Source organism: Centropristis striata, chromosome 13, assembly GCF_030273125.1.
Source record: "Centropristis striata isolate RG_2023a ecotype Rhode Island chromosome 13, C.striata_1.0, whole genome shotgun sequence".
Taxonomy (NCBI): domain Eukaryota; kingdom Metazoa; phylum Chordata; class Actinopteri; order Perciformes; family Serranidae; genus Centropristis; species Centropristis striata.
This window is the reverse complement of record NC_081529.1, coordinates 23,524,952-23,538,870: the sequence shown is the minus strand read 5'-3', so window position 1 is coordinate 23,538,870 and position 13,919 is coordinate 23,524,952. Positions and strand designations below refer to the sequence as shown.

Genomic DNA, 13,919 nt, shown 5'->3' with positions numbered 1-13,919 from the left:
ATTTTAGCTATCTAAAAAATCAATATCCGTTTAAATATATGCTATATTTAGAATATTTTCATTATTTTACCTTCCCAGCAGGCATTTAAGTTTACCTGGGGGGAAGTGAAGCTGCTATCTATGCTCTCTTCAAAGTCACCAGACTTCTTTGACAAAAACAATAATATTACCTTGCAGAACACAGTTGTTGCCTGAATCATACCTTGAATGGTTAATTTGTTTGAGTTGTGTGACTTTGATGATATAAATGGTTTATTTGGATTCACCAAAGTCACACAATTACACACACAAACTAACAGAATACCCTTAAAAATATTCTAAAAATACCGTACACTTAAACTTTTTCTTTTTGGTGGGCCTTTTTTTAGGTGGCTAAAATAGTTTTTGCTGTATCACTGACTACAAATAAGAACTGTCACTTAACTACATACAATGCCACTTTACTATCCCTTTAAGAATACATTATTGAGCAATAGGTGCATATTGCGTTTTGACCACCCTTTACATTGGCTGAAAATATTTTATGATCAAATCAAAACCAATACATTCTACACATCTTTATTAATGAGCGTCTGAACGTGAGCGCACACATTTCAAAAGGACATAAAATCACAAATTTCTCTATCATTTAGGATTTGTGTTTACATTGTTTTGTCTTTGTGTGCAGTGTGTGAACATCAGGTATTTGCAATATTGTAAATATTGTCTATATTTGTGTACATACATCATCATTATCATCCTCTCTCCCCCTCTCAGCTTCTCTCCTGTCATTCAGTCTGTTGGCAGTTTAGATGCTCTGTTGTGTTTATGACACATTAACCTACTGTTGAGTTGTTTTTCACGAATCACGGTATGGCACTGAAAAACATACACACATCAGATAAGTGGAGACATACACACACACACACACACACCTCGCAGGTGTCAGTACTAGGTTGCTGTGATCCTGTCAGTGGGTTTCACCTCTCTCTCTTCTTAATCCAATCAACTGTCATTATGTTCCACGATTCACATCTCAATATGTCATCACTGCAGGACGGGCCCAATCCCCAGGGGATGAGGTCATCAATGTTCGACATGGGACACGCTTGTATTTCCGCAATTAGGGATATCTAATCATGAATAAGACATCATGTAGCCTGATTACACTTGTTTGTTCATGGGGTGGACTGTAGTTAGTACACTGCACTGTGTGTGCTCTCAACTCAGTTTGCTGCCATTAGCAGAAAATGAACTGCTGTCAAATAAATGCCCAAATATGTAGGGAATGCTTTTGTACAACTATGTTCTCTAGAAGTTCAATAACTACTAAATTTCAGCAAAATTGTAATAGGGCTGTCACAATGTCAGATATTTACTCCAGGATTGTACTTATCATGGCCAAAAGAACTCCAGATGAAAAAATTGGATTATGATATCCATTGAAAATTTGAGATTTATAATAATGCTCTCGTCAAAATTTCTCTTTAACTTTTTTAATTGTGTGTTTTGTCTATTTTTTCTGCACATTATACTCAAAATACAAGTATAGGGAGATGCACATTGAGACTGTAACCATACCTGTACAAAAAGCATACAAATATAATGGTTAATTAATGGATAGTGAACACTCTTATTGACACAATAATATCATGTGTGTTATTAACATGATATGAATGTGTCATGTTTTAAATTTGGTTATCATGAATACAGATATATCGTAACAGCCCCAACTATCCCGTTTAGACTTTTTAGGAACATATTTGTTTTTAAAGATTATATTTGGCATATTTGCATTTGACAGTTGAGAGTGAAGAGGCAGTCAGGAAAAGGGGGAGAGGGAGGGTCCCCGGCTGGAATTAAATCAGCGACATTATGGTTACGTGGCATGTGTTGTAACCATCCAGCTACCAATGTGCTCGGAGCAAATGTTTAATTAAAGTATCTGGAAAGATGATAAATATTCACTGACATTGAACTTTTTTTTTCTTCCTGGAATATCCACAATACAGCATGATTGATGTCTGAAGCTTTTTTTGTCTTTATCTTAACCAAGGTGATTTACTTTATGACTTCTGTGGTAAAAGAATGAAGCACCTTCTTTATTGGAAAAAAGTCAATGAGATCGGTTCCTTCAACAATTCTACAATTTAGCAGCAATGCTGTTAATGCAGTAGGGTTTCCAATAAGCACTTACAACAATCTAGAGTTGGGTGTTACGATGATAGAGATCATCAAAATTACATAAAAAATGTCTGGCATATATATTTCTTGTGTTGTTTGGACGATGCTTTGTGTTTTAATCCTTGGAGTGGGAGCAAAGCTGAAGCTAACCATAGAGGTGCTGTTTTGCTAATATGGAGAATGCAAAAATAAGACTATTTATTTATTGAACTACCTAAAAACCTGCCATATTACGACATGTATCATTGTATTGATATGACATGACCTACAATACCAGTCAGAAGTTTGGACACACCTTCTTATGCAATGCTTTTTAATAATTTTATTATTGTTTTCAACATTGTAGATCAATACGTAAGACATCAGACATCTGGAATTATGTAGTAAAAAAAGTGTTAAATATCTTTTATGTTTTAGATTATTTGAAGTAGACACCTTTTGACAGCTTTGCACATTTCTGTTATTCTCTTAGTCAGATTCATGAGGTGATCACCTGGATGGTTTTCAATAAACAGGTGCGCCTTGTCAAGAGTTAATTTGTGGAATTTCTTGCCTTCCTAATGTGTCTGAGAACATCAAAGCAAAGGAGGCTCCTTTGAACTTGAATTGCACATGTGTTCCATCACAGTTTTGATGTCTTTAAAATGAATCTACAATGTAGAAGATGTAATAAAAATTTGTGTCCAAACTTAGGGCCATAAAGAGAGAGCATTAGCATTCAATTGAATGTAACTGTCATTTTAGCGTGAATAGATCTGCATTAGAGTCTATACGCACAATACGTTGAGTAACAAAGCAATCTATATGCAAATGTTGTATTTTCTCATCAGTGGTGTAAAGCCTGTGATAATCCATCATTGATTGATTAACCTGCTGAAAACACACAGGTATGCGCATCCTGGTGAACCTGCTGCTCGACACCCTGCCCATGCTCGGCAACGTGCTGCTGCTCTGCTTCTTCGTCTTCTTCATCTTCGGCATCATCGGCGTGCAGCTGTGGGCGGGGCTGCTGCGGAACCGCTGCTACCTGGAGGAGAACTTCACCCTGTGAGTAAAACACTGTACATCAGTGCATGTGTGCAGGGGCGCGGATGGGATTTTTTAACTGGGGGGGACAAAGCTGTCAGCAAATGATTTCAACTCAATGAGTTATTTTTCCACTCCATGCCTTAACCCAAATATGTTTTATTTAAGCATTTTTAAATGAACTGTAGTGTAAACAACAACCAACATATTTACATTAATAAAAAGAAGTTTGTACATGAAATTCCCAGTGCAGCCAAACAAATTTACTGACTTGAAGCTGACTCAATGAAGGACCCAAAACATCTCTCCTGCTTTCATTACTCTGAACATACTGCTGGGCAATTTGTTGTCTGTCCAGTCCGTCAAGCCTTTAGAACCAGTGTTTCCCATAGGATTTTCAGAGGCTATGATGGGGAGACCCAAACAAATAACTTTTTGTCCTAAAAGCCTAAATTTGGTGCCTCTTGCACATTCTAATGCCACTATTCCATCTTAATCATTGCATATTTTTAATGATTTATTGTAAAGGAGAATAAGGGTTCTTCTGTTTTATTTAAGGCATTATATTTTGACATTCTTCTTGTAAATTCTGTGGTGAACTCTGCTAACACATCCATGTGCTCTTATTTTGAAAACTACATGTGTTTGCTTTTATTTTGAAGGTGGGTCTAACACGTTCTTAACGAACGCCTTATGATGTGTTCAAATTACAGTGAAAGTCAGACCTTTAGGGTCGAAACTTGAAAGTCGGAACTTGGAGCTTGGAACAACAATGTCAATTCTGACATTTGTGTAGACCTTGAACACACCATTACTTTCGGACTTTCACCGGACTTTCTATGTGAGCTGCAATTTAAATAAGTCTAACTATCGGAACATTAATCCTCTCTTTTTACCGGCGATGTTTGTCGCCTTATTTAGGGAAAGTGGGGGGGTCACTATGAATCTGGGGGGGACATATCCCTCCCGTCCCTATTGCCATCTGTGCGCATGAATGTGTGAATGCTTGAACAGTTTTGTGTTAATGAATATAAAATCTTTTCATACCCGATAGTTTCTTCCAGCATTTTACCTGTTCCTCTTTCCATCTCTCTCTCAAGCTTCAAAGCAACAGTGAAAGTACAGTTTTTCCCAGTTTGCAACTAAGAACATGATTAGATTGCAGCTGCATGCCTCCATATTCATGACCCTGCATGACAGCATCACCTACCGCGCCTGTGTGTGAGTGACATTCACTGCTATTCAGGAGTGTTTGATTTCATGTTTCTCTCGGTTTCCTTTTTTATGCTGGCATCAGCTGGCTAGAAAGGCACATGCTCCTTATTTGAGTGTATTCTAATACGTTTATAAGCCGTGTGTACTACTCGGTGCCTCTGTGCGCTGTCTCCGGTTGTGCTGACGCAGCGGATCCTAATGATAGATCTTATAGCCAGATGAAAGGGGACACGTGTCCGCCAGCTGGCACAGTCCTGCCTGCTCCGTCCTCACCTTAGACTTGAGAGGCGACATTAACCGTAACAACCTCTGCAATAATCGCTTCACGAGGTTAACCAAAGTTTTCTCCATTAATCTTCACTGAGTTAAATGGTGATATAGTGATAACAGGAGCAGCTGAGGACTCCACTTTGCAACAAAGAGAACATTTTGATCAGGAGGATCATTAGACAACTAAAATGCTTTAGTCCAGCTTAACAAAACATTTTCCTGTTTTGCAAAGCAAATTATTTTTTAATCATCGTATTATTTTTGCATATTATTTTAAACCATTGTACTAACATATTATTTAGGTTTGTCAGAGTGCTCGAGTGCTTAATTAGAAAGGTCGGAGTGAGTTAGCGCTTAAGGGCTATTATGCTAAGTAAAGGGCTAACGTTAGCGCTCTGAGGGGTTATAATGAGTGGGCTAAGTGTCGCAGTCAAGTGCAGCATCCACTTTTCCATTTTACACCCTCACTCTTTTGATCTCTACCTTTCTCTGCTCATGCCTTATTCTGCCTTATTCTTGCCATCAGGCCTTATTGTTGCCTTCTTTTTTTATTCCAAGTCTCCAATCAGCCTACTTGTTTAGTTTCCCAGTATCTTTAACTATGCATTGTCCCTTTTTTTTTCCCAAATAGGCCTACGTGTAAAATAGCAGAGACAGGCTAAAAGTATCTGATGCTAGTTAGCCAATATGAGCACCAGATAGAGTCATCAGTGGAAAAGATATAAATTGATGATATAAAATATAAATTGATGCGTAATTTAACTCCAAAAGAAAGTGTGATGGAAAATGTATTAATGTGGTACACATTCACTCATAAAGTTGGAATAATTTTGTTTTCAGACACAATCCTCTGTAAATTGTGGTTTAGTTTTCATTGTGATATGTTTAGAAGAGATTGATTAATACAGTTTTGAGAAGATATACACTTTATCAGCCAAGAATAAATCAAATTGGCACAATCATTTCAAGGGAAGAGGTAAAAATATTTTATTCCAACTTTCAGGGCGACCATGTATAAAACTAATAGAATGTCTGCTTACATTTATACTGTGCAGAGTGCAAGAAATACTGTAAATAAAAACAAGATAATTCACATTCATAACAGCATTGACCCAAAGAAAGATGATGACAGAAGATAAAATGGGATTTGTGTCAATGAAATTTACCAATAGCAGGCTTCACTTGTTATTTACTTTCAGCATTCTGCCCTGGATGAAGCCACATTTTTAGACAAGCATAACATTCACATTCAAACTAAAGAAATAACAAGCAGCTTTTTTTGGCAGTGGGCTCCATGGGACCACTCTAGTACCTCTAATCCTTATTTCTTTCTGCACATATGCTAGTGGCCACAGAGAGCAAGCCAAGGGCACTTCAAAAGCCATTTTAATCATAAAGTGGAGTTTGTCCCATGCACTTCCAAAACAAAATCATGCATGTAGGTGTCTGTTTTCTACTTTATATTTTTATATGCTTCCTGCGACATGCAATCTTCCCTACCAACCGTCCCAGAGTCTCACTTTATACGGTTCCTGGATTCCGTCTCTTTTCTGCTGCTATGTAGCCTTGATCCTTCCCTCCGTCTCGCTCTCCATTGGCAGGTGTGCTCTCAGTATGATGCCAGGTTTTTCTGTGCCATGCTGTGCAATGCCAAGTCACTGGCAGGGGGGCAACAGCCTTCATTCATGCTCCACTACTCTGACAGGGTCCCTGTTTTCTCTCTCCCTCTCTCTGGCTTTGTCTTTTTCTCTCTTTCTGTCTCCAACTCTTTATCCCTTGCTCCGCTTTAGCACCATTAGTAAATCACCAATTTGAATGCCGCTGACAACCTTTCTCGACATTCTTTTCTTTTTTATGGTCATCTCTGTTGCCAGTCCCTTGTGCCCTCCACTGGAATGCATAAACTATACTGTGCTGTAAGTCAGCGTAAGCTCAGTGTGCCTCAGTGTACACCTGCAAACTTAAATGAATCAATGTATGGTTTCTGAACTACTCTCAGTGGGAAGTGGTGTAGCCTGATATGCCCACTGTTCCTATTGATCCTGGAATTAGTGCACATGGACGTGTATGTGTGCATGTGTGTGGTTTGCGGTCGGAGTGAAAGGAAAAAATGTCCCCCCATTATATCAGTGGTATCTATAAGGCTATTGCCTGGGGGAGATAGGAGAGGATGAAGAAAATTAGAGAGATAGGGAATGGGGGAAATAAGAGAGGTAGGGAGAGCGGACTAGAATGTAAAACAAAGAGGACAAAAACTATAAAACGAAGAGATAAACACAGGAGCATAAAGAGGGAGTTAGGGAGGGAGTTAACTGTTATATGACTACACCAGGCTATTTACAAGGCAACCACAGAGGATGACAACCAACCGATCCGCCTCAGTGTTCACGGTTTGTTTTTTTCATTGGGCCAAGCCCGTCTTGTTTTCCAGTTCAATGCATGTGTACTACATGTTAAATAAATTCACAGTGAAAACTAGACTTTTGACCAACCTACCAGCCACAAAACGATAAACAATTGAATTGCACTGTCTGAAGGTTGCTGGATAGCAGAAGAGAAAAGGATTTGGGCTCCAATTTGTTTTCTCCTCGCCCCGGTGATCAGCACATCCGAGTGATGCCGACAAATGTGCTTCAGCATGTCGGATGTGTTTCCATTCACATACCCTATAGGTATGACGTATAGGCATGACAGACCCATACGGTATGTGGTTCACATATTGTAAAGGTTGTTTGTCCAGGCAGCAAAATACAACACATATTCATATTATGAATGACAGGGATGCAGAATTTAAATAACATAAGTCGCTTTCGGGACGGGTCGATGGATTGAACAGATGTCAGACTTTCACCAAGGGAAACGCGGTTCGTGTTCTATGTGAAAACAAAAATAAACATTTTGTTCATCATGTTTTTACCTAACTATGCCACGTCCGGTAGTCACCTCTCGCAACTACTTGATCGAAGCAGTGGGCAGAGCTGTCTGCACTCAGATTGTGACTATAAACCGCAATATGGATAAAATCATGGAGAAGCTGACAGCTTCGCAAAGGCAAATGGATCAATTCGGAGACCAGAATAGAAAAGGAGAGTGGTTGTGTAAATTGTATACAGCCACTGGAATCAACAACTCCCCTGGAAGAACTCTGCAACGAGATGCTCTTCACCCCTCCCCCACCTCCCACAGACACCTGCTGATTGTTGACTGTACCCCCCACTCCCTCACCCAGTGGCATGTCATAAGTTTTTCATGTTGTATTGAGTATGTGCTTATGTTGCTCCTCCCCTCTCCTCGTGTTATGCTGTAACACGAGGAGCGTCCTCTCACATCTCTTCGGATGTGAGAGGACGCTGGCGCCGCCGCCTCTCCATCCGAAGTTTGTTGTATGTATGTTTATGTATATGTCTATTGCCTGTTAAGCGTCTTTGAGTGTCTAGAAAAGAGCCATATAAACTAAATATATTATAATTATTATCATTACTATTATTATTAACTACTTCACTTCTGACATTTACGTACATTTATTTATTTTAAAACTGTATTTTATAAAGCCTTACCAGAAAGTGTTTTGCCCTAAACCCAGATCAGTGGCTCTAGCCTAAATTCAATGAAACGGCAGCCTCTTTTTTTTTAACAACCCAGAACCATACGTGTATGTATAATCTAATGACGTGCGCACTATTTTTAGAACGCTCCGCTCTGTACCGCGAAAAACACTCATTTCGCTTCATTATGGGTTTTATTGACAAGCGACCTATTCTGTCGTTTAGGTTGGTGATCTTGTTGGCCTTGTCAGTTGAACTCACAGACCGCTTCATCAACTCCAATGTAGTCCTATGTTCCAAATGTATATATATTTTTAAAAATTGTATAAAAGTGAATATTGTTCATTTTATGATAAAATGTTGCTATTAATATTAAGGTTGGTTTGATGACTACTATGACTTTGATGAAGTTAAATGTTCACCATTACTTTTAGCTTTCTGTTTGAACTGTTTATTCATTCATTTTGGCGAGCTCAACCCAACTTCTACTTTTTCAATTAGTTGAGCTACTCAATCTTTTAACATGCCCCCTGGAAATGCACGCACGTACGGTTGGCAATCACTGGCTTACACAACTCATTCTCTGTTGCTTTTGTAGAAAATGAATTCTAAAGGACAGCCCTAAAGGGAGTGAAGTAGTTCATGTGTTGCATTATTAGACAAGGTTGTACTCTGCATGAGCTTGATGTACTGTATATGTGAGTTTATAAGAGACAAGGTGGGAGCAACTGTTACAGGATTTGCCTTGGTCAACCTTTTCCTGATAAGTCTCATCCAATGCAGTAAAAAAACAAGAGAGGAGACTGATGTGGAGAAACAGGGATAAATGTTAGAATACCAATAGAGAGACAGAAAAAGGAGGGCTGTAGTGACAGACACACACAGCGCAATGAGTAAATACTGTAGGTCGTTTGACCCTGAATGTGTGTGTTCAATAATGGGCCTGCTGATGGAAAGGGTCTATTTTTGTCCTCCCCAGGCCCAGACCTTGGTATGAGCATCCACACCCTGCCCTCATTTACTCCACAGTCATGTCAGATCACACACACACCTAATAGGCCTTTCTGACTGGCTCAGCGGTGTTTGTTTTCTATTTTCCGAGACCCTGCTTATTGTTTTCCCTAAATTTTGCATACATTTCATGTCATTTGCGGTCTGTTATTATTATTCTCTATAATTCATTTCTCTAGTGGTTTTCAATTGCTTTTCATTTGCATTATTTTCTTTGCACTTCCAAACTTTTACTTTGAATTAACATGCTGTTGTTGTTTTTTATGGAGGCTAAAGTGCTTTGAATGCTTTACTTTTTCCTTTTTTTTTTTTGTTATGAAAATTGGATATGTTTTCACATTAGCAAATCAGTACAGCAATGGCAGCCAACTTTCCCTTTAAATAAACCCATAGAGGAAGATAAGCCTAATTTCCCAGGTGGACAGGAAGTGAAACTCTTTGGCATGCTTCCATGAAAACTGAGAGGTATGAGAGACATCTCAGAAAATGATGAGGTGCTTCAGATAGTTGCAATCAGTTAAAGATTCAGAGTTTAGAAATGTGCGTCATTAACTTTGGCAGGAGTCAGCCACTCACTACTCACTCTGTCACTCACGAGGGGCACCTACAGGGAGTAAATGAGTTCATTGATGGTGTGTGTGTGTGTGTGTGTGTGTGTGTGCGTGCGTGTGCGTGTGTGTGTGTGTGTGTAATAGGTGTCAGTGCATGAGAGTGTAATCTGTTTTTGTGCTGATTTCACGCTAGGGCACACGTGCAGAATCTCACTTACAGTTTCCACATGACTTAGTTTACATGAATAAACAATCTGTTGTCTGGTGCTAAACATACTCACCTGCAATGATGCACTCGTCAATTGGTTATTTACCATAGAAATACCATGTTTTGGCCTTTATCATTGACTACAGGTACAGCTGCTTCTGTATCACGACATCCAACATTATCCAGACACATTAAAGGGATGGTTTGGATTGATTTTATGGACCCATAGTGTATCACCTACAGTAGAAGGCGGTTAGCATGCCCCCAGTTTGGAGAAGTAGGCAGTAGTACTGACACAGAAGCAAAGTAATGTATTGCTGTGAACAGAGGCGAGTGTAGATTCACCAAAGTCACACAATAGTGCAGACTCAATGATCGGAACAGCGGTAGACAAGCAACTCCCATGTTCTGCAAGGTAAACTTACTGGTTTTATCAATGGAGTCTGGTGGCTTTCAAAGGAGCATAGATAATGGCTCCAGTTCCCTCCGTTTAAACTTAAACAGGGCAGTCTGATGGCAAAATGGTGAAGATATTCTAAATATGCACTAGCCTGGCTAACACCAGACCAAATCTCATTGGAGATTAGTGCTGTGTTCCAATACCCATACTTCCCGTACTTACTATACTTAGTTTGAGTACGCAGGGTGTTCCGATTCCGATCGCGACGAAAAGAAGTGTACCTAAAGGACCCGGATGTTGCCCTCATAACGGTCAAAACGCTGAGTGTGGAACAATGTACATTATACGCACTCAACGGCCGCCATCTTGTCTACGTAGCGGAAGAGGCGGAGCCAGGCAGAGCCGCTCAGCTCGGAAAAAATGTTTGTAATGGCGGCCGACGACGCCGGCGCATTCTCCACATTTGCTGCGTTAATGGAGCCATATTGCCGGATTGTAGAAGTAAAGATTAAACAACACAAAGGATAATTTTTTCGACGTTCAAAGCCGGAAGTTTTTCGCGGGTGACGAGCCGCGGAGGCTGTTGCGAGCGTCATTTCCGGTAAGTGCACCACGGAGTATTAGATTTGGAACAACACTCACCTGCTGAAATCTGCGTACTTAAGTGCGGATAGTGTAATGCATTTAAGTGTACTCATGGAAGTATGGGTATTGGAACACAGCATAGGTCTGGACACCTGCTGTTTATTTCTCCGTAGAGGAGGTGTGGTTTACGATCCTCCAGAGCCGTTTATTGGACGCTTAGAATGTCTATCAAAAGTGTCTGTAGGTAGCTCTTAGCCAATCAGATCAGTTATACCAGATGACGTAGTAGAGCAACAGAAATGGATGTTTGTTGTGTGTGTCTGTGAGAGAGTGTTGTTTGCTGCTTTGCTTCTCCAGTTCTCGCTTTCTGCAAGATTATTTATTTTCACGCTTTATTCCCCCTCATGTCATTCAGCCACACACATCCACTGATTTTATGGGCAATAATCAAGCTGCTGCGGGCCTCTCGGCGGCTCCGCTGTCCGCGGTAGCGGGGCTATTAGCCGTTAGCGGCTATTAGCTATTAGCCGCTAACGGTGCTAATAGCCGCTAGCGGCGCTAATAGCCCCGCTACCATAACGGCGGTGATCTCAGCGGAGCCGCCGAGAGACCTTTCGCCTTTCAACTTTCGCTCTAAACTATTTAAAACACCGTCTTCAGCTAAAGAGAGTTTCGCGTCTGCAGCAGCCATGTTGGATCCGGAAAGCTTCCAAGTGCCGAGTAGTACGCGTCATCGTCTCACCGTCCCTCCCCGCTCTGTGATTGGATCCCTAAAACAGGGCTAAGATTCCTTCCTGGTTACCAGACTGCCTGGAGGTTCGAAATTAAATTTGAGCACGCAAGGCAGTCTGGGTATACCCAGGCTAAATATGCACTACACTTAAACTGATTAAGGATAATTTTTTAGGTGGCTAGTGCCCCCGTCCGCAGCAGTACATTGCTTAGCTTTGTGTTGGTTCTCCTGCCTGAATCTCCAGACTTCTCACTGCAATCTACTGCAGGTAATACAATGTCTATGATTCAGTACTTCATACAACCCAACTTCAAAAACAACCGAACTCTACCTTGAAGAGAGAACAGCTTGATTCCTCTCACAATAAGAACACAAGAATGGGATGATGGTAAAATGGAAGAAATGTGGACATATTCTCTTCAGAGCTCCCCTCCAGTGACACCATGATCCTCATTAAAATCCTGCACTTCTGAACACACATCATCTCAGAAAGTTTTGTCTGTCTGATGATCTCCACCTATCATAGCCCCACTCAAATGTGTTCAGATAACAGAGCTCATTTGTTATTTCTGCTTTGTCAAGAGCAAGACCAAAAAATCACTTGCAAGTAACTTGTCACTTTTTTCAAGTTTTTGCTGGGATGGCTACAAAACAATGTAGTTCTTTATGTTTTGTTTGAGTAGAGAGAGGACATTGAAGGCAAAGGTTTAGATATAAGTTAAATTATGCAAAATACATCTCATAATGCATTGATGATTGTTTGGTACCAGGGGCGCAGATGGGATTTTTGAACTGGGGGGATGAAGCTGTCAGCAAATGATTTTAATTCAATTAGTTATTTTTCCACTCCATGCCTTAACCATTGTATTTAAACATTTTAAATGAACTGTAGTGTAAACAACAACCAACATATTTACATAAATAAAAAGAAGTTTGTGCATTCCCAGAGCAGCAAAACAAATTTACTGACTTAAAGCTGACTCAATGAAGGACCCAAAAACATTCTTTTATTACCCTGAACATTCTGCTGGGAAATGTCTTGTCTGTCCAGTCTGTCAAGCCTTTAGAACCAGTGTTTCCCACAGGATACTTTTTTTGTTGCCATTTTTGTCCTAAAAACCTAAATTTGGTGCGTCTCGCACATTCTAATGCTGGTATTCCATCTTAATGATTGCATATTTTAGACAACTATTGTAAAGGAGAATAAGGGTTATTTTTTATTCAAGGCATCTTATTTTGACAGTCTTCTTGTAAATACTGTGGTGGACTCTGCTGCTGGACTCTGAACTTGGAGCTCAGAACAACGTAGAAAATTCTGACAATCATGTAGACCTTGAACGCACCATTAGCTGCCGGACTCTCTATGCACACTGCAATGTAAATAGTATAACTAACGCAACATTAATCCTGTTTTACTGGTGATGTTTGTTGATGAAAGTGGGGGGAACGGATCGGGATCACTATGAATCTGGGGGGGGGGGTACGCTGTCACAACAAGACCTCTCGGTCTTCACAATGGATGTATCCGCTTCAACAATTCCAACCAGGAGAAGAAAAAATACAGAATATGAGTCACTGACTTTGAGTTTAATAGTAGTTCATAAACTCAGAACAACATCTGCTCAGAAACTTTAGGTGATCTATTTAAAGTGGCAATTTGACACCTACTTTTCTTCTCAAAACTGATAAATATAGGACTAACTGTAATTGAAGGTGACATCTTAGGTGCTGCTTGAGTTCTCCTCAAGCCACTCATTTTGTCATGGCCTGAGAAACACATGACCCCACCCCTGTTTACCACACCTGTCAGCACGCCTTTGGTTCGCTGCACTAGCTTTGGGCGATGTCCGCTAGTTCACTGCTGGGTCAGGTTTTTCTCTCTCACACATTCTGTATATATCTTTTACAGCTCCATACTGATTAATTTATTAGTCTTGTAAGGTCAGCGGCCTTTGGATCTACTTCTTTCTGGTGTTTGTTGTTTTTTAACTAGACAGAGTTGGAGGGAAAGAATGCTTAAAAGAAACAGGGGCATATAAAAGAATGAAAGGTGTGGAAGCTGTGATGTTTATAAAATATATACTGTATATTTTAAGGATATACTTGTGTGTGAATATGTGAGAGTGAAAAAACAATACAGACAGTATATACTTTTCATGCAGGATCATTTCCATTTCTTTATTCACCCTTCATTGATGCATTTCTCCCACAG

At 40.0% G+C, this 13,919-nt stretch overlaps 1 protein-coding gene across 1 annotated transcript in view; it reads left to right on the top strand.

The window, feature by feature from the left end:
* Positions 1–13,919, top strand: part of LOC131984111 (voltage-dependent T-type calcium channel subunit alpha-1I-like) — a 240,450-nt gene that overhangs the window by 149,558 nt on the left and 76,973 nt on the right. The window contains exon 6 of the mRNA XM_059348992.1: positions 3,051–3,210. Coding sequence (XP_059204975.1) covers positions 3,051–3,210 — 160 coding nt within the window. The remainder of the gene's footprint in view (positions 1–3,050; positions 3,211–13,919) is intronic.